The sequence below is a fragment of the Hemicordylus capensis genome, chromosome 5, assembly GCF_027244095.1.
Source record: "Hemicordylus capensis ecotype Gifberg chromosome 5, rHemCap1.1.pri, whole genome shotgun sequence".
Lineage (NCBI taxonomy): Eukaryota > Metazoa > Chordata > Lepidosauria > Squamata > Cordylidae > Hemicordylus > Hemicordylus capensis.
This window is the reverse complement of record NC_069661.1, coordinates 85053307-85080013: the sequence shown is the minus strand read 5'-3', so window position 1 is coordinate 85080013 and position 26707 is coordinate 85053307. Positions and strand designations below refer to the sequence as shown.

At 43.5% G+C, this 26707-nt stretch overlaps 1 protein-coding gene across 31 annotated transcripts in view; it reads right to left on the bottom strand.

Moving 5' to 3' along the window:
• Nucleotides 1-26707, bottom strand: part of TENM3 (teneurin transmembrane protein 3) — a 2371016-nt gene that overhangs the window by 246978 nt on the left and 2097331 nt on the right. For all 31 annotated transcript variants that reach the window (XM_053252610.1, XM_053252608.1, XM_053252605.1 and 28 more), the window contains one exon: nt 14948-15185. In XM_053252610.1, the coding sequence (XP_053108585.1) occupies nt 14948-15185 (238 nt within the window). The remainder of the gene's footprint in view (nt 1-14947; nt 15186-26707) is intronic.

The window sequence follows — 26707 nt, the reverse complement described above, 5'->3', positions numbered from 1 at the left end:
GGCTGGCCTCCAGAGCAACAAACTGCATGTGGAACAAGCAAAGCTGTGCTAGCACAAGAGGGTGGCTTAACTGCATTGAAAAGGAGGATTTGCAGAATTTCGCTAGTGCTCTTGAGCAAAAGGTCCCATTAAAGCAAATGAGACGAACTGCAGCTGTACAACACTAGTCTGGAATGCAAGTTCCAGACTTAGAGGCTGTTTTCTCACGCACACTCTAACCCAAGCTAGGGAAGCCCAGCCTAGGTTAGGTTGTGTGTGAGAACCACCTGGATTGGGCACAATCCTGGCAGGACAATGCCACCTAGCCCAGCCTTGAAACCTGGCTCTTAGTCAGGGTTAAGGACTCAAGCAAGCCCTTTACCTGGGCACCGGGATCGTGTGTTTGCTGGGGCTACGTTCAGCCCCAGCGGACACAGAGATGGGTGCCTAGAGTGCCTGTCTCCTGTGGGAATCCCCCAGGGCACTACAAATTCACATGGTGCATTGTGGGATATCCAGATGTCAGGACATGTCTTCCCAGCCTCCGGAGGTCCATGCTGTGCCATGCAGCGTGGATCATTTGGGAGAGTGGTCTGTGCTCCCAGCAACAGATAGGCGCTCCTCTGGGGGCAAGGTGTGTTGAATCAGCCTCCCCACCCACACCTGCCGCCCCGCCCACCTGGTCATGCGAATGGCCTCTTAGTGTACTAGTTCAACAGCTTTGCACTAGCAAAATGTCCTCCCACATGCAGTTTGTTGCTCTGGATGTTAGCCATTGTCTCTTCCACTTACAGTGACAATAAATTGGCTCTAAGTGTCCTCAGAATAAATTCATGTAATCAAAGGCAAATATATTTCTCCTGATATGGATGTATATAAAACCAGATCTTACATAGGATTCATATTATAAATGCCTATCAGGCGGATTTGGTCAGTGCTTTTAACCCTGCATTCTGATGGTCCTACACTCCACAGATAGACAGATATGGATATACAGATTTTGTCACATCCAGGAGTGCACCAAGGTCATTTGGACACCCGGACTGCCCAGCCACGAGGCCGCCCCCCGGCAACCTCCCGCGTGATACCCCCAAAACTTTGTGGGGCCCGGCCTTCCAAACCTCTGCTGTTTGTTTTTATTCTTACCGCAGCTGAGGGTTGGCTGCAGGGGGGAGCGGAGCAGTTCTTCTCCCTTCTCTCTCCTCCCCTGGCAGTGGAGAGACTGGAGCGATGCTGGTCTCATCTGTCTGGGCCAGCATCTTTAAAAAACTGCAAGGTGCACCTGCACAGTTGAGATCGTCACAAGCCTGTGACATCACGGACTTGTGGCCATCTCTAAACTGTGAAGCTGCGCCTCACAGTTTGTTAAAGACGCTGGCCCTAACGGACGGGAACAGAGTCTCTCCGTTCTCTCCACCGCCGGGGGAGAAGTGAGAAGAACTGCTCCGCCCCCCCACTCGCCCCCGCAACTGCCCTTTGGCTACGGAAATAATAATAATTTTTAAAACAACGGAGATTGGGAGGAGTGGGCATGGGTGGCTGTCAGAGGCCCCCAGCCCCGGCCATTTGGAGGCCCCGCTGACCTTAGAAGACCAGAGCGGGTCCCCAAGATCTGGGGGTTAGTGTGCCTCTGGTCACATCTGAATAGAATCATAATATTAATTTTACCATTAGTACTTGGCTACTTGATCCATGTGCACATAGATTGCATACTTTTTTTTAATATAGAGATTATCTCTTTGTGTGAAATATACTCAGGATGTTCTCAGACAGGTAAATGCACATATCCAGGCACAGGATCATGACTTTAAGGTGCACGATAGGTAAGCAGGATATAAGGAAGAGAGCAGAAATGCAGGTGCATTTCTGAACACAGAAAAGGCAGGCCTCATAAATGGAATTGCAATTTCCCAGATTCTAACACTAGCTGATACAAACTGCATTATTAGGGCTGGCATAACTGTGGAGGGCAGAGAGTAGTGATGTTCCTTCATTCCTTTTGAGAAGGAGGCAGAATGTATCACAGACATTCTGCTACAGACAGAATGTATCATTCAAATTAGCCAAGTATGACTAAAAGCTTCCTGCTTCTTTCATAATGAAGTGCTTCTACCAGCTACACTCTGAACAGCTTAATAGGCCTCAGTATAGTCCCCTTCCAGAAACAGGGGTTTGAAGTAACCAAATATCTTGGTAGCACTTGCCTACTGCATGGAAACTGTATCCATAGCTTATATCCTAACAACTATACAAGTTCAACTATAAAAATGTAACACTAAATTTTCTAGATGATGCTTAGAATGTTAATGGCAGCTCATTGAGCAGGATCCAGACTAGTATAGCTCTAACATCTTTGACTAGTGTAAGGATGTATCATAAGGCCATTGTGCAAAGAAAGAAACCTCTGTTCCAAGCTAGCTCTTAGCCTTAGAGGAAGACATTGTGCAACTGCTAGTGGAGAAGGGAAAGTTGCCCTGCCTCTTGCACAATTCCATATGCCCCAGAGAAGGTTGCTATTACTGATCTCCTTCCACTCTTCTTCTGCTAGCAGTTATGCAACATTGTGCAGCCGTGCAAGCCTCTTAGAGGTGAATTTTCTCCTCACCTTACGCTAGGACAGTGTTAGTCTGGATCCTGCTTAGTGAACAGAGAAAAGAAGAAAGAAAAGCAGAATAAGAATTAAAAAGATCTAAATGCACATGTATCAATAAAATACAATTAAATGTGAAATGTGAACCCCCTGCTAACTTGGCAAAGAGGCACCTTTTAACATGGTGGTTCTCTTTATTTAGCAGGGGGAGAGTAACTGGCCCTATCCACCCCCAGCACAGTACCTGTAGTGACTGTTGCTGAGATATATCTTATGTTTCTTTTCAGATTGTGAGCCCTTTGGGAACAGGGCTCCATCTTATTTTCTTTCTTTCTTTCTTTCTTTCTTTCTTTCTTTCTCTGTGTAAACTGCCCTGAGCCATTTTTGGAAGAGCAGTATAGAAATCAAATGAATGAATGATATGTAATACATAAGTAATTAACTAGGCATTTAGTAAGCCATAATGTAAAATCTTTGAAAACATTAACGAATGAGATATCAATGATTAAGAAGAATTTCATGACAGAGCAGGTTAATACATTTATTATTAAGAGCCTACAAATGACCTGCTCTGTTAATATATGTAAGGTAATATAACAAATAATAACAAAGCACTTAATATTTCATTTGTAAGCAGAAAGATATGTGATGGACAGAACTTTCCAAGAACGGTTCGGAAGGACTAACATAACTAGAGTTTCACTTGCCTTATCTTTCTATAGCCAAGTCACTGAAGTGGTCAACCTGTTCTGGGTTGTATCACTTCAGACTGCAAGTAAGGTTCCACATGACAAAATGCTCATCCATACAGATAAAAAGGCAAATGTCAGGTAAATGGTTAAGCTAGAAATGTTCTCCCTGACATGCTAGTTTTTTCTATGTGCAGAAATGTTTTCGTATGAAGGAGTATTCAGTCTGAGTCTTCACCGGCAGTCTGAACTGGTACAGCCCAGACCCAATAAGAACTAGACCTATTCTGATCTTCCTGACTGGTTTATGGCTCTAGCAGTTTATCCTACGGAAAGGGTGTGGGGGTGTATATCTAGAGATGGAATGAATACTTGCAATGGCAATGAAAAAGAAAAAGTTCAAAGAGGATTTTATGATTGCTGTGAGTAATCAGAAGGTTGAAAAAGCTCTGAAGGTTCATATTATTATTATGAAAAGAGAAAAAATATTTCACTTGGTACCTTCACGGCCAATTAAAAAGAAGCACAGGGTGGAGAGATGGTCTTGTGGTAGCAAGCATGACTTGTCCCTTTAGCTAAGCACGGTCTGCCCTGGCTGCTTATTTATTCATTTATTTGATTTATATACCGCCCTTCCAAAAATGGCTCGGGAGGTTTACATCAAAACAAAAACAAAACAATTAAAATCAAAATTAAATCAAACAATTAGAATCATTTAAACATTAAAATCATTTAAAACCAACATTAAAAAGTTAAAATCATAAATCTAATTAAAAGCCTGGGTGAATAAATGTGTCTTCAATGTCTTTTGAAAAGTTGTCAGAGATGGGGAGACTCTTATTTCAACAGGGAGCGCATTCCAGAGTCCAGGGGCAGCAATGGAGAAGGCCCATTCCCAAGTAGCCACCAGACAAGTTGGCGGCAACTGCAGACAAATCTCTCCAGATGATCTTAACAGGCAGTGGGGCTCATGGCGAAGAAGACATTCTCTCCCATATGAATGGGAGACTTGATGTGTGAGCACTGTAAGATATTTCCCTCAGGGGATGGAGCCGCTCTGGGAAGAACAGAAGGTTCCAGGTTCCCTCCCTGGCATCTCCAAGATAGGGCTGAGAGAGATTCCTGCCTTCAAGCTTGAAGAAGCTGCTGCTAATCTGTGTAGACAATACTGAGCTAGATGGACCTATGGTCTGATGTTCCTAACCACTAGTTTAGGGAAAGTACCAGTTTCACTTCAGTCCTGAATTAGAAGAAAGATAAATTATTTAATCCCTGCTGGAAAGTATTGACCTGTCCTTTCACAGTTAGTCTTTTTAATCAGTAACAGCAGTGTCATATTATCTTTATTGGCAAACACTAGCTACAGCAGGAACACAGAATATTATCAGTGGAAATCATAAGAAACAATGTTATAAAACATTCTTCTAGAAAATCACTTCTAAAGTGAAGATAATACCAGATAACAAAGGAGCAAAAATCGCTCTAATATTTTAGGCACCCAACCATCTTATTTGAGCTGTAAATACAAAATGACAATGACAAATATTTATATACCGCTTTTCAACAAAAGTCTCCAAAGCAGTTTAGAAAGAGAAAGAAAGAAAGAAAGAAAGAAAGAAAGAAAGAAAGAAAGAAAGAAAGAAAGAAAGAAAGAAAGAAAGAAAGAAAGAGGCTCCCTGTCCCCAAAGGGCTCACAATCTAACAAGTTGTTCTAGTAAGAACTAATCTGCCTACTTTGCTTTCACTATCCCTACAACTGGACTAAATTTGGTTCAAATCGAGGTCCACAAGTTAGACCTCTTGCACCTCAAATGTTCACATGTCCACCATTTTGGTTCGGGGAGGATGACATAATTATAAACTACACCACTGAGGAATTCCTGTGTGTCACTCACTACAACTTTACCTAATTTGGTTCAAATTGGTTAGACAGCCCACAAATTAGTGCACTTGCGCCTCAATAGTTCACATGTCCACCGTCTTGGATTGGGGTGGATGACATCATCACAAACTATACCACTGGGGTATCCCTATTTGCCCCTACAGTTATAGCAAATTTTGTTCAAATAATTTAGGCGGTTCACAGGTTAGCCCACTTGTGCCTCAAATGTTTACATGTCCACCATCTTGAATTGGGGTGGATGACATCAAAAATGACACCACTGAGGTGTCCCTGTGTGTCACTCACAACAACTGCACCTAATTTGGTTCAAATTGGTTAGACAGTCTACAAGTTAGCACACTTGCACCTCAAATGTTCATGTGTTCGCTAGCTTGGATCGGGGTGGATGACATTGGGGCATCTCTATGTATCCCTACAGTGGTAGCAAACTTGGTTCAAACCAGTTAGACAGTCCACGTTAGCCCATTTATGCCTCAAACATTCACACATCTGCATTCTTGAATTGGGGTAATGACCTCATCACAAAATTGGGGCATCCCTATGTGTCCCTACAACTGTAGAAAATTTGGTTCAAATTGGTTAGGCAGTTCACAAGTTAGCCCACTTGTGCCTCAAAAGTTTATACATCCACCATCTTGAATCAGGGTGGATGACATCAACACAAACTTCACTGTTGAGGTGTTACTATGTGTCCCTACAACTGTATCCAATTTGGTTCATACTGGTCCAGGCGTTGCAAAGTTGATGGAGGACGATGATGACACACACACATGGACACATGAAATGCCGGGTGATCTCATAAGCCTACTGGAAAGTAGGCTAAAAATGAAACATAAGACAGACACCAGCAACAGCCACTGGAGGGATGCTATGCTGGGGATGGAAAGGGCCAGTTGCTCTCCCCCTGCTAAATAAAGATAATCACCACTTTTAAAAGGTGCCTCTTTGCTCAGTAAGCAGGAGAGGCTTATAAGCACATATAAAAGGCCAATATGCACATATAGAGTGTCTAGGACTCCCTGGGGCTAAGTCTGTCTACTTTTCTCCAACCCAGCGCTGGCAGTAAGAGTAATCCTTAGAATTCCAGGTGCCATATGGAAGAGGGTAGCTTCCGGTCATCTTGGGGCCTACCACAGGAGGAGGGAGGGAACCCACTCCATTCCTGCCCATTTTGCTATCCTTGGGGTACTAGTTCCCTGCAATCATACACCAATGAATAGGCAACTTCAAGCAAGCTCTTTTTACCAGTGCTTGGAGACTTTGCAGATGAGACCTTACACAACCAAAGTGTAGGGTTATGAAAACATTTTCAACAGGAGCTGCAACACAGATGGCATCTCACTATTGTTATAATTGCTGTTCATCTATAAGAGCTGAGTGACAGTCCTTACACTCCTAGTTTAGTAATGTGGTCATATGCTGTTTTTGATTACCTGTCAGCTTGTACCTAAAAGGAAACATTTCTACCTCCAACTGGCAGTTATGGAAGAATGAATGGTTGTAAAAGTAAAGGACCACCCAAAGACAAAGTTATGGCTAAACAGAAACAATCACCATATACAAAATAATAAGTCTGAGAGTGAGGTTATTTACTCAATCTCCCCCCACCCCTAATGATAGACTTAATCTCAAACCTGAGGATAGACTTCACGGAGCTTCTTAACTAAAAAGGGTGGTGGTGGTAGAAATAAATGATAATCAAATGGGTTCTTCATCTCAAGGATTCCCGACAAGTGAAAATAAACAAGCTAAGCAAGAAGGCTGTTCTCATGAGCAGTCAAGACTGGGCTAAGGCAGCCAAGCCCGGGCTTGGCTTCCTGTGAGAAACGCTGGCATCTGCTCAGATCCCAGCGATGTCTTGGCAGCAAACACACCAAAGAAGTCCCCAGTTAGATGAGGTTAAGGGCACGAGTGCAGCCTTAACCCTGCCTGACTAATGACTAACTGCTGGTGTGTCAGCACCAGCTGCTTGCAGCCAGCGCTGAGACACTGCAGGGTTCCCGGTCGGCCCTGAGGGGGATCACCACAATGCACCATGCACTTGCACTTGCATTGTGGGATTTCTAGGTGCCGGGATGACGTATCCTGACCCCCGCAACTGCGGACCATCTGGGTGTGTGATTCGTGTGCCCAGCAACTCTCCAGGGATCATCAGTGGGGAAGGTGAGCTTCTGTTGCCTTCCCTGCCACCTGCCCTTAAGCCCAGGGGGCGGAGCCACCATTGCGCGAATGGGTTCAAAGAACCCTTGTGCCCCAGCCACGTCCCCTGCATCTGACTTCAGATGCAGGGGGCAAGGCGTGCTTACAAATGGAGGCCCCCCACTTTTCAAGCATATTCCGGCCAGCACCGTGTTTGCAGTGAGGCTAGAAACAGATCTCTCTGCTTGAGAAGGCAGGGAGCTGTATTCTCAGCCAGGCTGGGAAGCTGGTGCTGGCTAAGCTTCTCAAAAAGGGAGGCGCAGTTCCATTTTTCAAAAGTGTAGCCAGCGCTGGCTTCCCAGTCTGGCCAGGAATGCAGCTCCCTGCCTTTTCAAGCAGGGAGAGCGGTCTGCCACCGGCAAGCTGAACTGGGGCCGCCGGCAACTTTCCTATGCTCCTGCGTAAGCCCTCTCACTTGATGTTGAGAAAAAGCTCAAGGCTGTGTTTGCCGTAAAGTGAGATTATAGCTAATTTATTTATTATATTTATATCTGGCTTTTCATTTTTGAACAAAGCAGCATATAATGAAACCTCTAACAATTTAAAATGCATCCACACAGACAATACAAGACACTAGTACAGACCAAATAAAGCCAGTGTAAAATCAATTCAACACAGTTCTATAAGCCTTCAAAAAAGAGGAAAGTCTTCAATATGCATTTAAAAATTGAAAGAGAGGAAGCCAGCCTGATCTCCCTAGGGAGCAACTTGCAAAATGGGAAGTGCTGCCAGTGAAAGGACCCTGTCTCTGGTAGCTGTCAACCAAGTTTTTCTCAATGGCGAATCAGAGAGCAATCTGTGGCCAATCTTGCAGCTAGTTCTTAAGGTAACGTGGTTGCAGACTGAAGACCAAAGCCAGGCTTTTAAGTTCAGTCTAGAAGCAAACTGTAAGCCAATGAAGATGGAACAGAATTGATGTGCGTTGTTCTAGGCAATGTGCTCCTGCCAACGTTCCAGTGGCAGCATTTTGTATGAGCTGAAGCTTTCAAACTGTCTTTAAAGGGAAGCCCCACGCTGCATTATGGTAGTTCAGTCTAGATGAAACCAAGATACAGGTATCTGTGGTTTCTCTTTCAGATAGGCGCAGTTGGTGAGCCAGCAAAAGGTGCTCCAGACCACAGCAGTCACCGGAGCGTCTAGGGACAATTCTGGGTCTAGTCGCAACTCCAAACTGCATACCTGATCTATCTACGTGTAGCCCTATCGAAGACAAACTGAATACCTCCATCCAGGGGCTTCAGACTTAGGGAGTGTTCCAAAACAGCCTACCCAGCCTTGGATTCCTAACCTTGGATTCCAGAAGTTGTGGGACTATAAATCCAATCATCCCCACCCACAATGGCTGACGGGCTGGGAAAACCCGACACAGAAAAAGCAACTAATATGCTGAAAGAGGACAATTAAACATCCTTCTAGCATAAAATATGTGGGCTGGTTACTTTTCTTTACAGACTTTCCATAGTGGTGTTCTTCATTGCAAGGCCTGGGATCCAGTGGCTGCTCCCGTCAACCCTAAGTGTGACTCCCTAGTTAATTGGTTATGAGGCCTGAGCAAAGCTTCAGCCAAAGCTGGCACTGTGCAGAGGCAACCATATCTACCACACAATGGTGTGATTTCCCCAGTGCTGGTGGGACTCCTTTAAGGGAAACAGGGCCCTCCAAAAACTCCAATGCTATCTCAGAAGGTACACATGGAGTGCTGGGAGATATAGTTCTTCCAAGCGCTTTATGCACAGGGCTCTATGGGGAATGCTTCTGGGAAGGTCTACACTTCACAGCAGTTCGTCCAAACCTTCTAAGATGGTGCTGGGGCTTTACAGTGCTCTGTTTGTCTTAAAGACCACAGCCACCACTGCCGCCACCACAACCACACTTGGTGCTAGAAAAAGTGCAGCACTCACAGAGGTCAGCACAGTAAGAAGGCTCTCTCACTTGACTTTTTTTTTTTTTTGCCAAAGCTGCCCCTTCTTGAGGAATAGAGAAGAATAGTGGATGTTCTATAGCATCTTTGAAATTATTTCCTTCTTCTGCAGGCTGAAGCAGAACCTTGTGTTTAACAAATGAGACAGAGATAGCCAGCTATGGCTCTTGTTGCAGAGATCACCATCATACTATTAGGAAAGCTGTACACAGACTTGTCCAATGCTCCTTTGTCCCTTCTCTCTTTAATCCTTTGCACAATAAACATAAAACAGAACACGCGGCATCTCCAGTCAGATTTCTGCTCCCCCCACCTTTTAATCTTCTAATTTGGGTGATCAAAACTGGTTAAAGGACATAATATGAATATTCTATCAATTTACTGGGTGCCTGGAAAACTATCACTGCTCTATAACTGGCTTCCAAAGGAAATGTATTCTGGTGTAACCCATCTTCCTCAGAAGAATGCCACCAGCTCATTGGCTGCATTCGTACATAATGTGAAAACAGAGTTTGCTAACCCCCCAGTTAATTTTCCTACCCATGAATTGCATTGCAGACGTTCGTTCATCCAACCACAGCCTGGCAACCTCCGGTTTCAGGGTAGAGAAGCCACTCCCTTTTTCTTGTCCGCCAAGGCCGCATCCCAGCAAGCTCTGTAGACTCGTGTCACCAGATTGTGGGCAAGGTGTCAGAAGATCTGCAGGACAGCAGCCATTGGCTACGATCTTTAAGGGGTGTGCCGAGTGTAGTGGTGCAATTTGGAATGGATTGCCCACCCTTGGCAGGGAAAGGGCATTTAAATCCCTTTAAATGGCACACAAACCCCGCTTCTGGCAGCAATTGTACCACTGCCTCATAAGAGCCCAGCAGCAAGTCTTACACAAGCACAACTGCTTGTGCAATTGAGCATCTGCAATGGGCAGATGCTGAAGGGCACTATTTGAGGGATCCTGGGATCTGCTCCACTGGGAACAAGGATGCTCTTTTGATGGCAGATCTTAGCTAAGAAGTGCAGAGACACCAAACCACACTCCCGTCCCTGTGTTGGCTTGCTGCCTTGGGATTAGCCCTCTTATGAGAGGGCTAGCCCACTGATCTTTACTCTCTTTCAAATTTCCCGGGTTCGTACCCGTGTTTTGGGGTATGCAGATCAGCCACCATGGGAGAGGGGAGCCCCACTTATCAGTGATCCCAGGAGAGAAGGGTCACTGTGCTGGGCAAAAATAAAGATGGATATGTTCCAATGAGCGGCTGGTCTGGCAGAGGGCCTGCTTGGGCTGCTTCTTTGCAACAGTCACCAAGACAGGGAGAGGTGTTGCCGGGGTACCTATCCCCGCGACTTGCTTGTGTTGAGCATCCAGACTGGACGGCATCTGCTTTCCAGCCCACATGCCTGTCTCCATGGCTTTAACACTCTAATGAGAGAGCAGTCTTGAGAGAAGGGGCGTCATCACACATTATTAGCGATTCTGCCTGACCCCTGCATATCCCAGGATGGTTCTTCTCATGAGTAGTGTATCGGTCTCTCCATGGCCTTTCATTCTCATGAGAGCAGTCCACTCTGGAGCAGCAGCAGCACACAGGAAGAATCTCTCCATTAACTAGAGGCAATGCTGCTCCTGCTGAATAGTTCTTCTCATGAGTAACACCAGAGATTGCATGCTTTTTAACCTTACTGTACAAAAAATATAGCAAGAATGGCTGCCTGGGTGGGGCTGCCTTTCTAACCCGACCCCAGCTACCACTGCAATGCCATATGTTATCTTTGTAGCAATCTAATCGAGTTGCCCGGTTTATGGTGCCAACACAACTGAATGTACATGTGAACATACTTCTTTATAGATTCATTTTCAGAGAGCAAAACACATAGCACTCGTCTTGCCATTGCATCCCCCATCTCTTCTGATTGCCAGAAGGGGGGAAGAAGGGACACAGTGGGAAGATGGGTATCCCCCATTTAACTTTTCCATTTGACAAGCTTAGATGCTTGGGGAGGGATGTGGCAGCATCCTTGTTGTTGGGCAATGGCTTGAGTAGCTCAGAGACATGGAGCAGGGGAAGTGCTTGGAGAGGTGGCTATCAAGAAGCACGGCATGCATGGAGTGGGCACATTATTTATTTATCCATCCATCCATCCATCCATTCGATTTCTATACTGCCCTTCGAAAAATGTCTCAGGGCAGTTTATACAGATAAATAAATAAATAAATAAATAAGATGGATCCCTATCTCCAAAGGGCTCACAATCTAAAAAGACAGCAGCAACAGTCACTGGAAGTACTGTGCTGGGGGTGAATAGGGCCAGTTACTCTCCCCCTGCTAAATAAAGAGAATCACCACGTTAAAAGGTGCCTCTTTGCCAAGTTAGCAGGGGTTCTTGGCTAGGTTTGGGTCACCCTCTCTATGATTTTGGTTCCAGAAACAGCACATAAGTAATGGTGGCACATAACATTTGGACATAATGCTGCCACTGCCAAACCTCAGGTCGGGGCAGCAAAACTTACTACAAATAAAATATTCAAACAGGAGTTTTGCAAGGGAAACCGCAGGTCACTTTAGGCATGAAACTGCAGTTTCATACATCCAGACATACAGGAATTCCAAGCTCTGCCCCATTAAACTCTGGTTTGACATTATGTGCGAATGGGGCCATTGTCTTACAAAGATGACTGGTGATAAATATTCTACTGCTTTAACAGTAAACCTGACCCGAACATGATCAACATATTGTGCATTTGTCACGAGTGGCACTGCAATTTGATTTTTTTCAGGTTAGATTTAAAAAGAGAAACATCACTGATATACCTGTATTCTATGTTGCTTTTCACAATGTATACTTTTTACAGCTACTTAGACCAATCTAGCAGCAACCAGTGTGTACAGATTTCATCCTTCATTGTTAAAGCAAATGGAACTGTTACATACAGGAGCTTCTTTTGTATGTTATAACTCCCACATTACAAAGGGTGCATCAGGTTATTCAATGAAATCCCTTGAAGTACAGCATGCTTAATGCTAAGACTCTTCAGAAATACATACCAGTTTTGGATTAGTATTTCAAAATTTTGGCTGTATTCACCCTGTTAAAAGTATATATGAATACAACGGATATTTATATTGCGCTTTTCAACAAAAGTTCCCAAAGCGGTTTACATAAAGAGACAGACAGACAGAAACAAATAAAATGGTTCTCTGTCCTCAAGGGGCTCACAATCTAAAAAAGAAATATAAGATATGAGTAACAGCCACTGCAGGGATGCTGTGCTGGGGATGGATAGGGCTAGTTGTTCTCCCCACCACTAAATAAAGAGAATCACCACTTTAAAAAGGTGCCTCTTGGCTCAGCAGGGGAAGCTTTAAAGCAGGGATCCTCAACGTTGGGCCCCCAGATGTTCTTGGACTTCAACTCCCATAATCCCCAGGCCCAGTGACCTTTGGCTGGGGATTATGGGAGTTGAAGTCCAAGAACATCTGGAGGCCCAATGTTGAGGATCCCTGCTTTAAAGGTCTTTCAAGAATAGACAATCTGTTTTGTAAATATTAACCAATATTGACAATTAATCATCATAAACATTATTGTCAAGAGCAATACAATTACACATGTTCAGTTTGATATTTTACGGGGAAACAGATTTTTGTTCAACAATAATAAACTCTAAATAGTTAATTAAAGTTAAATTATTGCAGAGTTACTGTTAATGAATTATCTATCTATCTATCATACGCTAAGGTTGTACGTGGCAAGTCCCGCCTACACAGTGCTCTACCAATCAGAGGTAACAGAGCAGTAGCACCCTGGTGATTAGGCAGTGGGGATTCCATATGCAGATAGGGGAGCGGGTAGGAGGCAAGTGAGTGAGCAATAAGCAGAGAGGGAGTGAGCGAGCAGGTGGGGAGGGGGCGAGCGAGCGAGCAAGCGGGTGGGGAGGGGGCGAGCGAGCGAGCGGGGAGGGGCGAGCGAGCGAGCGGGGCGGGGAGGGGGGCGAGCGAGCGAGCGAGCGGGCGGGGAGGGGGCGAGCGAGCGAGCGAGCGGGGCGGGGAGGGGGCGAGCGAGCGAGCGAGCGGGTGGGGAGGGGGCGAGCGAGCGAGCGAGCGGGTGGGGAGGGGGCAAGCGAGCGAGCGAGCGGGTGGGGAGGGGGCGAGCGAGCGAGCGAGCGGGTGGGGAGGGGCAAGCGAGCGAGCGAGCGGGTGGGGAGGGGCAAGCGAGCGAGCGAGCGGGTGGGGAGGGGCAAGCGAGCGAGCGGGTGGGGAGGGACAAGCGAGCGAGCCAGTGAGTGAGTGGCAAGGAGGGGGCGAGTAAGCGAGCAAGCAGTGGGGAGGGAGCAGCTGAGAGTGGGTAGCTGACACTAAGCAATAAAGCAGGGGCTGTGGCAGAGGGCAAGGAGAGCAACAAAGTCCTAGTACACAGATGTGAAGGTGCGCTTTGTGAGGGTTCAACTAGTTATAGATAAATCTCAACCCCTATGTAGTGAGATTTAAAATAGATGACTATCTAGAAAGTGACCATCTTCTGGTTACATTCCTTTTGAAAACTATTGATACAGATATTGTGGAACCTCCTGGTGATCCAGGGTTATCTAATGCAATCCAGCCCAGACGACTTAAATGGACCTTCCAGTTAAATGAACGTGTTACTAACCACTTAAAGACTGAGACTGTCCATGCTCCTGTTTATGTTATGTATATATTATTACTATATCATGTGTATACTATATATGTTTTAAATTTTGGTCTATGACCGTAAATAAACATGATGATGATGATGATGATGATAAATCTCAACTACATGACACACAAAATATGTTTAAGGAAATTTTTACTTAAATTCATTAGGAATGTTTCCCTAACAGTTTTCAAAAAACAAAAAATTAAAGGAATCATATGGAAAACATAAAATGGTGCTACACAGTCACCAAACCTACATAAAATTTACATTATTGCTTTATGGGAACATCTATGTTTCTGGAAAGATGTACAAGTTTCTCATGAAGCACTGTGATCATGCCCCTATTAATTCATATATGTCTGCTAAATATGATAAATTATTTATGACAAGTAAAATGATAACACCACTAATTATGAACATGAGGAAATTGCTTGCCTTCCACCTATCCAAACATAATGTCAAGCTACGGTTTGTGCTAACTACAGTTTAAAACAAAACCATGAATCATGGTTTCTCTCTTCCTCCACTTTTCTTTCTCAGATACTATCCCAAAGCCTTGAAGGACAGAACAATGCCCCCAAATCATGGTTCGTCAATTTAGTGTAATGCCAAACCAGAGTTGGCCCAATCTGTGGTTTGCCAACCAGATTCTCACTTGGCAAGTGTTTGTAAACCAGTTTGTCAGATTCAGACATCACAATTCAGACATCACAACTAACTACGGTTCGTTTTGCAAACCATAGTTTGATGTTTATGCCTGGCCCTATCAATTACATCTCTGAGGTTCAGTGATAATACATGTACTAAGATAAAACACTTTAAAGGAATAATTAAGTTACAATATGAGCTTGGGATAAGGTGGCAGGACTAATACTGGCCACACTGAATTAAATTCCACAGTTTAAGCTCTTGGTTGCAGAATGTGGGGGCAGCATAACTGACAGGCCTGTTGTATATTTTGAGCATCACTATCGTCTTACAAAGTCCTAAAGGATTACCTGCTTTCCAGTGGCACATTACTGCCAAGGACCCAGCTGTCCTGCAGCTGGACCGACTCAGGTGTGGTTTGCAGCTCGGCGGGCAAAGCAGCCGGCGGGGCCGGACTCTGGTTCCTCCTATTTGTCAGTGAGTTTCTGTTAAGGGAGGTAATAGATGGGTGATGCTGTGCTGAATGCTGCTTGTGAGAAGGTGGCAAAGGTTGCAGGGTCGACTGGCCTTGGTTATTTGGAGGTTGCTCTGAGAAGAAAGAAAATTAAAGTTTGTTATACATCATCCTCACCTTTGCTGAAGCTTAAGCAGAAACTGAAATGAAATCCCATCATCTAATATATTTGCATATTATTCTATTAGTAGGCTTCAATGACATTCTTTAAGAGCGAGTTTACCCTTGATAGGCAAAAATCTAATTAATATACAACAGATGGTACAATTGTGTTTGGTTTTAATTTGTTTCAGGGTTTTTTAAAAAACTGATTTTATTAAGACCTACTGAAAACAGCACCTGACAGATCCCCCAAACATGCCTCCAGAACTCCGCTTTTTTAAGCAAACCAACCCTGAAATTAAATGGATAATTTCAGTAGAATACAAAGGTTTTCAAAATGCACATAACCCCTATAATTATTTAATGGAGGTGGTTGTTGTTTTTTTTAAAAAAGCTTTATTTAGCTGCAATAAATTATTGCAAGCTAGTTGCTAAACAGCAGTAGACTATTCTAGTTTAGTGCATTTCAAATAAGGCAGATCTGCACTATGATCTGCTAATAGATGCTAAGTATTCTTTAGCAGAAGGTCACTCTGTGAAGCAGATGTTGCTTCATGGATATTTAACAGACTGAATCACATCTGATTACGACGTCAGAAGACTCATATACTTAATGACCGTTACATCTATTAGAACACACACAGAACAGATTTTCCAATTTCACACTATGTGGCATAACTATGTTTCCGAGGAAGTCACAGGTGATCAGAGAATCCTGCCACCACGACAACTGTAGAAATATGTCATGGTTGCTAACAAAAAGTGTATATATTTTAATGCAACAGTAACTAAAAATGGTCCTCACAGTATGTTCTGAACTTTTGAAATCAATCATGGGAGCTTTTCCACCTTGTGTACACTGCAGAAACAAATGGGAGACATAACATGCCCCAACTCCTCAGTGCATCTTTCCGCAGTGTACACAAGCTAAGTACTTGGGTTTAAGTCAATTTCCTCTTGTTGACTTCAGTGATACTAAATTGGCTTGAATCCAATTGCTTCAGCTTAACAGAATGGTGAATTGGACTCATAAAAGGTTCTCAGTTCAGGCATTTGCAGGGTTAAAAAAATCTATAAAGTTTCCTCAGACTTTGGTACAGAAAAATCTCAACAAAATTATGAAGAAAGCTTTATCATTCAGGTAGCATACAATTAATCAGCTTTGTCTTTACCAGCACCAGTGGGTGTCAGTGCATATGATTAGAATCGCTATAGAAAGCTTTAAGGCACATTCACAGCTAGCTACAGGATAATTTAACAGGCTAAAGCCCACAAAGGCTTTTTTCAAGTCTACTTAAAACTTTATCTGATTTAGATTAGAAGTTAATTATCAGCTGGAAGAGAATTAACTTTGGTCAATATGTAAAAATACATATAAAATGATTACTTACGCAACAGGAAACCCTGTCTTAAGACTCTTTCTTTAGATGGGACACTAAATTTGTCTCCTGTTTGTGGAACAGAGCCCACCCCGCGCACTTCTCCCCTGATATCTAACTTGTCTAGAACAAGCCTCCCTGTTCAGTTAGCCCTCTCTTTCATGCAAAGGTCTGTTATGTCTGCTATGTATGCATCATCCGAAATGTCACCTCATCAGTTTTATCTCTCATTCAAGGCCTGGCATACAGTAAAAGGCAGCATTCCTCATTTTTAAAAAAATCTTAAGAGAAATGGTGAATAAATCAGACAAAAGGCAGCAGGAAGGAGTAAGTCCCTTGGTCTCTGACTCCTGTGGCATCACACAAGGAGATTTTGAGCCTTAGACTCGGATAATTTCCTATTTTATTTAGGGTGAAGATAAAAACCACTCTCCCACAAGCAATCACCAATTGCCACTTTAGAACTCTAGAAGTTTCTAAGATAAAGTTAGGTCCTCAGCTAAAGAGAGTGCTTGCACCTTTAAAGAGACTCAGGGAATGAGTAAGGCTGTAGCTACTGCACTGCCTACTCTCCACTGGTCACTCACAGTCTCCCTACTGAGCTAAAATCCACCTCTCGGACATCATTAGAGGCTTGCTGGCTACCACAAGTGAAGACAGAGAGTAGGCAACAGGACCAGAGGAGAAAGGGTGCACCAGCTGCCTCTATGCATACATATCTCTGGGCTTAGCACCTCTAGCAGGAATAAACAAATGGAGCAACACAGCGCTGCAGTCCTGCTCCGATTAACAGATCTGTGACTTTTAATAGCTGCATGACAGACCAAAGATGTGCAAGTTTTCCATCAACAGACCTCCATACTGGGAAAAACTGTATTCCTTACATTTCTCTTTGTTATGCAGAACCCTGCTTAGTAATTAATTTTGCCAGAAAACGATTCTGAAGGCGGGGTAGGAGAAAAACCTACCACTGATCCACCGCCTTGCTGGATCAGGCCAGTGTTCTTTTAATGCAGCATCCTGTTTCATTAGAGGCTATCCAGGTGCTTTTGGAAGCTTACGAATAGGACAGAAAAGTGATGGTGATCTTCTGTTTGTTCCCCGCATTTGGTATTCAGAAATTCCATTTACCTATCATGGCTAGTAGCTGTTTATAGGACTATCCTCCATGAAGTTGTCTCATGATTTTAAAGGGCATTAAGCAAGCAGTCATCATTAAATGTACCTTCCACAAGTAAATTCTACATTGCATGAAGAATTCTTTTTCCAATGCAAAACTTGTAGCAGAATTAGAAAATTAGGCATTCTTCACACAAGTTAATGAGGAACAAGCTAATGCAGAATTAATTTAGAATTTCTCTCTATCCATTATATGCACACTATTAATACTTGTATAAACTTTTATCATATGCCCCGCCACAGTTGCCTTTTCCCCTCCTAAACTTAAAACCTCCAAACAATTTCACCTTTTCTTATAAAGAGTTTGTTCTAACCTATAGACTGTTTTAGTTGTCTCTATATCTTTTCCAGCTCTATGACAGCTTATTTGTGATAGGATGACAAGAACTACACAGATATCTTGAATGTGGCAATAACAAAGATGTACAAAATGGTATTATTATTGGGCATTTTTAATAAAATAAATTTTACCAATCTTTAAATGGTACTGGCAAGTATGGTAACCACAGCAAATGCTTGGCCAAGCTTGATCTCTCACCTTAAAGTAAGCTAAGGAAGCAGGTTTTGGCCTAGCAATGGCCAGTAGCTGTGTTAAATGAGAAAATATTAGGCTTTTCTCACGACCGGCCTAAACCAGCCTGGGGCAGCCCAGCCAGGGTTAGGCTGGTAGTGAGAAGCAGCGGAATCCTTAGGATCCTTCAACTCCCTGCCTGCATAACCCTCTTTAAGAAACCTGGTTGTTAGCCGAGGCTAAGGGTGTGCTTGCACTCTTACCCTGGCTACGAGGTATCATGTGTCTGTCTCCTCGGGCTGAGTTCAGCCTGAGGAGACACAGAGACAAGCACATAGAGAGTCCATCTGATAGAGGACTCCCCAATGCAATGTGCATGTCGCAGGTTGCATTGTGGGATATTTGGAGGCCTGATCAACAAGTTCTGGCCCAAGATCCCTCCACCCTGCTCCGTGCCTCACAGAGCTGCATGGAGCAGGGCTGTCTGTGTGGGAGCATGGGAGGCATGTGGAAGGCGGACGGTTTGGTCATCTGAGGGAAGATAGGTTAAGAGCAACCTTACACCCATGCCTTCTCAGCCCACCCCTGGCGATCATGAGAATTACTTCTATGAGTATAATACTTCAGTGCTGCATTCTCCTTCCTGTGTATTGAAAATGCCCATGCAGAATAAAAGAAAGTTGATCTTATTCTCACTATTTAAGAAATAGTTTGAGATTTCTGCATTTGAACAGCCCAGAGAGGTTTATCACCTCAGTGAAAACTAGGCCTGAATCTTGTTAGAGAATTAAAGGAATCTGTCACTATCAATTTTGAGAGGAGAAAAGAAAAAGTTAAGTAGTACGTGGTTAAGTTTAAAGGTAGGGTCCTAGTAAGTTTCCAGAGGCTTTAAAAAAAAAAGTTTAGGTAGCAGGAGAACTTTAGTGCATCTGCCCCAGGACAGGTAAAAAAAGTGTTAGGAACTGGTGTCATCAAGTGGTTTGGGGGAAGGATTTGGTAAAGTCCAAGCCATGGGAGATATAGGTGAAGAAGTGAGAAGCTAAAATAGGAACAGGAGAATGGAAGGTGGACAATGGAAGATTAACCAGCCTCAGTTTGGCAAGAGCCTTGTTTCTCCTGAAATCAAACAATGAGGTCACAATTGTCCAGCGGTGGTTTGAGTCAGGGAAGATCGGCTAGCCTAATCCCACACAAGCAGAGGTTCCATATGTCTCTGGCAACTCACCCCACAGACCCCAGGGCTCCAGGAAGGGGAAATAAACTGGTCTGTTGGTGGCCATCTTTATCATAGCATTCCGAAGCTAGAGGGGCCAGGCAAAGTAGATCTGCTGATATACCTCAGTATGGTAGCAGACCTGGAGGCTATTGTGACGATCAGGTGAAATTGGGCTAGGAGAGCCTAGCCTGATTTCACCTGACCGTGTGAGCCACCGGGCTCGCAGGTGAGCCTTCCAGGCGGTTAACCCGCCTAACTACCCCTCCCCTTAAACCGGGCTTGCGGAGCGAGTGCTCTGCAAAGCTGGTTTTCAAAATCGTGAGTAGCCACGGTGCGGCTCCACACCGTGGCTACTCATGAGTAGACCCCCAGCCGGGAGGCTTAAAAGCAGCTTCCTGGCTCAAGGGTCTCTCCAGTATGCCCTGTGCGCTTGCTTAGCCTGCTCTCCTCGGAAACCCCCTAGAGGCTCTTCTCACTGATCGTGAGAAGAGCCTCCTGCTCTGCTTGGCCCCTCTAGCCACTAAACTCTTTGTTAAAGATGGCTGTCAGCTCCTAGGAGCTGCATAAAGCCCAGATCACATCCATACAACCAAAGACATTTCTGTCCTACCTCAATTTGGAGCTAGCTAAAAGAGATATATCAGGCTTCATAGGTATGAACGGTGTGGGTAGGCAGGAGTCCTGTGGGCCCAGGCCCCCCAGACAACCATAAAAAGCTGGGTTTACTCTCCCCAACCCAGCTTTTATGGTTGTAAGAACAGCCTTACAAGGATGTAAATTCGGAGACCTATGAAGTTTATCAAATTTCTTTAAGGGCATACCATAGTCAAGTAAATCATATTAATTCCACGGCCCTTGCTAGACTTTTTTTGGCCCAGTTGTTGGGATTTTAAGGATCATTTTGTTAGGGTCAACTATATCTCTCAGTGTTACAGTACTCTTCCAGTTGGGGGTGCTATTATTTCCTTGAAAAACAGAGATAGTATCACTTTGACATATGGCAATGTCAAAGTAAGCAGTTCTATGACTGCATGTAAGGTGGCCAATTACTGTGCCTTTCATAACTGTGTGGCAGATGAATGTTCAGGAGGTGCAGTTTCTCCTGTCATACTGCTGCAATGATGGGAGAAGCCACACCTGTCAAGCTTATCCATTCCATACAGCTATTAAAGGCAGTGGAAACCCTTCAAAGCCAAGTGTTGGCAATCCTAATTGATACATGTGGAGGAGGATTCTTTTCAGCCTTAGTGAAATGTCAGTCAGCTGGTGAGTAATTCTGATGGGGATGCAGCCAAATGCATCCCAGCTCTCTGGCTGACAGCTCCATTTTGATGCTAAGTCAGAGAGAGAAGAGAAGAGAAAGAAGACATCCTGGCTGCAGGATATAAAGGCAACAACTATAATACATGTTTTGGAAGAAAGCACAGATTGAAAGGAAAGGAAGGAGTATACAAACATGCAACTATCCTAATGTATCTAAGGTTGGAAAGGAGAGACTATTTATGAAGTAGAATGATAAAATATAGCACACTGTCACAGAAAGTTCAGCAACTGCTGACCAATCTCAGTAAAGGGTAATTCAGGTTTATGCAAAAGAAAAAGGTGTGCTCTGTTCTGTAAATTGTCTTCACCAGATTAACATATACAATGATGGATGATAAAAAATGATAAATTTATTTGAGGTGCTGGGGAATGGTACATCTAAGCATGTTTTGATTCATTTTCAACACCTAGTTCTTTAGCCAAGAGACAACTACCAGACACACTTAACAATTTCAGAGGTAAAATTACAGTGCTTATTTCATCTTTAGTATTCCACCACCACTTTTTCAAAAACTAATTTACATGTAATTAATCTTATCACTTAATTGTTGTGGAATTTAAGTAAGATGCAATACAAAATAAATATAACAAAAACATGATTTAAGTGAAAAGGCAAGCAAAGGCTAGACTGAAAGATTAAAGTGGTTCAATAAAAAGCTGTAAAAATTAACACTTTTTACAATTTGGCATCTTAGTATATAAGGGATGAAAAAAAGGTAGCCCAAGTATGCATGAAAGCAATTTGTCATTCACTTCATACAGCATTCTTTCCACAAAAGCTAGACTGCGGAGACCTGTAAGCCAACCACACATGTGATGCAATGTTTTCATTTGAGAAGTATTACACACTGAGGGCAAAATTTAATTAATATGAAAGAAAATCACACTACCAGTACAAACAAAAGACAAAACATTTTGTATGTGAAATGTCAGTAGCTGACATTCAGACTAGTAAAAGTGTGGGTGCTATGTGAGAAGCACTGGAGCTGCTGCTGGTTTTAACTAATGTGGGACTGGCAACTGCTTAGCAGGGGGGCAGATTTTGATTACCTCCCTTTCCCTAGAAGCACCTTGTGTCACTCAAAAATATATCGCTGAGGATCACATATTTCTTTGCCATGTTAGCAAGGGATCAAATGACCAATTCCATAAGGATAACCATGTTGATCTGTGTGAGGTAAACCATTGCTTTTACCTTAAGACCTTTCCAGACAATTGAAAAAAATATGTGGGGTTTTTTATAGTGTATAGTGCAGTCTCTCTCGGTCCTCTCTCCTGCATGTGGTGGTAGCAGCAGCGGCCTCCTAATGAAGGAGCCCAGGTAGAATGGTCTAGCCCTGCGGCTCAGATAGCCACTGCACTGAGCAGCAGGGGCAGGACAGCTTACCTCGGGCTCTTTCGTCAGGGAGGCTGGCATCATGATTGTCGCAACAAGCACCCAGCGGCAACTCCTCCCCCCCACAGTGGCGGCCTCCCTGACAAAGCAGTCTGGGTAGGCTACCTTGTCGCCAGCTGAGTGGTGGGGGCAGGGCAGCCTACCCAGGCTGATTAATCAGGGAGTCCACTGCCACTGCTGCCACTGGAAGAGAAAGGGTGCACACGGGGGAGGGGGTGCAGTGAGCTCCAGAAACAACTGGCAGCAGCTGCGCATGGGTTCTTGCAACCCATACACACAATTACAACTCCACCCCTGGCAAGGCTACTGCCATGATATGGAGACATGGAGACAGGAAGTTGTGCTTCTGACTCTGCATCTGCTGAGCACTGAGAGAACTGTGATATTCCTTAGCATCTGTGAAGGGTCCCTCAAAACTCAAAGGCTTACTGCAATATCAAGCAGATCGAGCAGCACAAAGTATACAGAAAACCTGCTAAATTTTCTAGGGAATAGTAGGTTAATAGTAGGGAACTGTTCTTTGAAACAAAGTAAAATACCAAATATTGTACAACTGTATTGAATGTAAATGCAAATTAAAAGTTTAAATGGTTTTGGTTATTTATGTTGATATTTTGTATCAATTTTTTTTAAGGAGAAGATGGTGAAGTAAGCTGTCCTCCAACAAACAATTGTATATATCTGAATGCAGCTTAATGATTGTCACAGTATTCCCAGATTATCCCTAACATGTCCCCTCATGCGTGTGTGTGTGTGTGTGTGTGTGCGTGCACACACATACACACACAGTTTTGCTGGGAACAGAAGTAAAACACGTCAAGAAGAAATATTCCCCATCAGCAGCTGAATCAACCAATTATAATTGCAGGATTAGGCAAACACAGAGCACCACAAGGTCCTGTGACTCTGCCCATTTAATGATAAACTTATTATTTTTATTTCAACATATTCCTACTGATCAAGAAATTTTTAGATAGCGTCCTGCTGACCAAGACATTTATATTCAACTCTCAAGATTTCAGACAAACCTGTACATAATAAACTTCTACTAACTCTCCCCCATCCTTCAATAATTGATAGGGGGAAATGCAGATTTTTATTTTAGTGAAGTACTGTAGTAGTTTTATTAAAGTATAACTGTTTTCAGAGTTCAAACTTTCAGTACATCCCGGTTAAGGTTGGTCTCACAGTTACATCTTAACTATTAAGTCGGGTGGACCTGTCCAAACAGTCTGCCCGAGAAGACTATTGGATCCAGTAGGATTCCAAAGGACCTTGGAGAGTTTTGGAGTTGGTTCTGACAGCGATTCTGTCTATGCCCTGGTGCATTCCTGAAACACAGAACTTGCCAAGGCAGTAGACACGCTCACTCCTAAGCATCCTCTCCAAGCCAATTTAAAATCAGCTCCATCATATATGGAAGAGCTATGAGAGTTGAAGCAGCAAGGCAACTGGAGCACAAATGGAGGAGGACTCATCTTGAATTCGATAAGACACAACACAGAGCCCATTTGAAGGCCTATGCTGCAGCAAGATGTGCAGCAAGGAAGTGATTTTCTTCTGTACATAGTGCATCTCCAAATTTTAATACAGCTGAGCTGTTCCAGATAGTTAGGGGTTTCACACAAGCCCCTTCTGTTCCAAATCTGTTTCCGGAAACAATGCCTCACTGTGAAGTATTCAATTAGTTATTTCCAGAAAAAATATCTCGCATTCAGGCTGATCTGGACTCCAGTATTTCTTCAGGGCCAGTTAGGAAGGTATCCAACAATCCCTCTTGTGAAATTAGATTCAATCAGTTTTAGTTTGTGTCTCCTGAGGATGTAGACAAGCTGCTTGGAATGATATGGCCTACCACCCATTCTTTGGATCCTTGCCCAACATGGCTGATTTCATTCTTGCAGGGAGGTTGTTGGAGCTGGCCTAGTTGATATCATTGATACTTCACTGAGGAAGAGCAGGATGTCACCTTGTTTGAAGGAGACAGTTTCCTTCTTAAGAACTTAGGAAGCCCACTCTGGATACCCTGGTGATGGATAATTATAGGCCAGTCTCCAACCTCCCATGGTTGGGTAAGATGATTGAAAGGGTGGTGGCTGACCAGCTCCAAATGGTGTTGGAGAAAACGGATTATCTAGACCCATTTCAAACAGGCTTTATGATGGGCTATGGGGCTGAGAAGGCCTTGCTTGACCTTCACCAGCCAAGGAGTGTTCCAAGGAAGGAAGGACAGAAAGAGAGTGACTCTGCTAGTTATTTTGGATCTTAGCAACTTTCAATACCATCAACTATGGTATCCTTGTGGACACCTGAGGGATTTGGGGATAGCAGACAATGTCTCCTATGTCTTGGGTAGATTTCAGATGGCGGCACATGGTGATATTTGCTCTTCTAAATGGGAATTACTACATAGAGTCCCTCAGGGCTCTATTCTGTCACCAATGCTTTTTAACATCTACATGATGAAACGTCTGGGTGAGGTCATCATGGGATTTGGTGCTGGGTATTATCAATATGCTGATGACTCCCAAATCCATTTCTCCTTGTTATGGATACCAGAAAATGGCATTAGCCCCTTAAGTGCCTGTCTACAGGCAGTAATGGACTGGATGAGAGATTATAAACTGAAGCTGAATCCAAACAATATGGAGGTGCTCATAGTTAGGGGACATAATATGCAAGACGGAATATAATGTCCATTCTGGATGAGGTTACGCTCCTCCAAGCACAGGTTCGTAGCTCGGGAGTGCTCTTGGATCTGAGTCTTACCCTGATGCTTCAGGATGAGGATGTGGCCAGGAGCACCTTTTATCAGCTGCAATTGATTTGACAGTTCTGCCCATTGCTTGAGGAGAATGACACGAAAAAAGAGGTACACCAGCTGGTAACCTCCAGGTTGGACAATGTGCTGTATGTAGGGCTGCCTTTGTATGTAGTTCAGAAACTACGTATTTCAAAATGGTGCAGTCAGATTGGTTTCTGGGGCATCCCAGAGAGACTAGTTGCACTGACAGCCAATATGTTTCCGGGCAAAGTACAAAGTGCTGGTTATTAACTTTAAAACCCTGACTGGCTTAATTCCAGGTTACCTGAGAAAGCTCCTTTCTCTCCAAGATACCCACTGCTCATTAAAATAATCAGGAGTCGTCTGTCTTCAGGTGAAACTGGTTCATCTGGAGGTGATCTGGGATTGGGCTGTCTCAGTTGTTGCCTCTAGTTGTGGAACGTGCTCCTCATGAATATAAGAGGATTATCTTCCTTGGAGGCCTTCAAGAGAGCCTTAAAGACCCATCTTTTGAGATATCTTTTAATGATATCTAGTTTTAGTTTTAATTTTAAACTGGTTCAGAATTTTGATTGTAATTGTCCCCCCCCCTTTTTAATAGTTTGATTTTGGGTTTTTAAGATTTTGTTTTATTATGTGTGCTTTATTTTAATGTAAATTGCCCTGATCCACTTTAGCAAAGGTGGTATATAAATCAAATACATCAAATAAATAAATGAGATGCCACCAAACAACAATGGCCATGCATCTGGTAGTTGGTCCCACATAACAATCCTGGGCCAAACCTGGGACCAGAGTCTGTTGGATGCCTCAAATAGCTTTGGATTGGGTGTGGGGACTATTTGGTAAAATTATCCAAGAGGTCACAAGAAATATGGAAAGTCCAGTCACAGCCATCCAGACTATAACTGGCTGAAGCCTGCTCAGGCGCCCTGGGTAGGATGTGCAGAACTTGAAACATTATAACTCGAAACGGGCTATTTTGAATGTTTCGGGCTCAAAACAGAATGCTCTTCAAATGAAGGGCCTGTTTCTAGCTCGTAACAGAACAACCCCGTTCTATGTTGGAATGGTTTGAGTGTTCCAAGCACCATTTTAGAGGCCTGTTTTTCCCTTCCTGACTGGTTTTGTATCCCTTTTTCTTTTTAAAAAATGCCACTGGCAAATCTTGGCAACATTCAGAAATATACAGAATGAGGTGGAAAGTGGGAGATATGGTGAACTGGCACTTCCTCTGGGTAGTTCTTCTACTAGCAGGCAAATAAGCAAGCAACCCCCTTTCTTTGCTCTTGTTCTGGGACTTTAAGCAAAGACTCAAGCTAGCTTGCTTATCTTTCTCTTACTCTCTTTTTACTTACTAATTGGACAACTTCAATCTTATCCTGTTTGAAATGTGTGTGTGTTTTATGGAGAAATATTTCTTTTTGTTTCTTTTTTTATTTTTCATTTTTCTGAGATTATTGCCTTTTCTTCATGTGCAACCTAACAGACACAGCTTGGAAACCAGGCTAGTCCAAAATAGTCAAATAGCTCCAACACTCCATTTCCCTTGTGTTAGCTTTTGCTTGCTGTTGGTTGGTTATTTTTTGTGTGACCATTTTTGGCTGGTTTTTTGTTTTGGGGTTGTTTTTTTTTTTGGTGAGCTGAAAGGAGACATCCGCAGTATAAGTTCTTTAGCAACTATGTGATTTATATAGTTTAATTT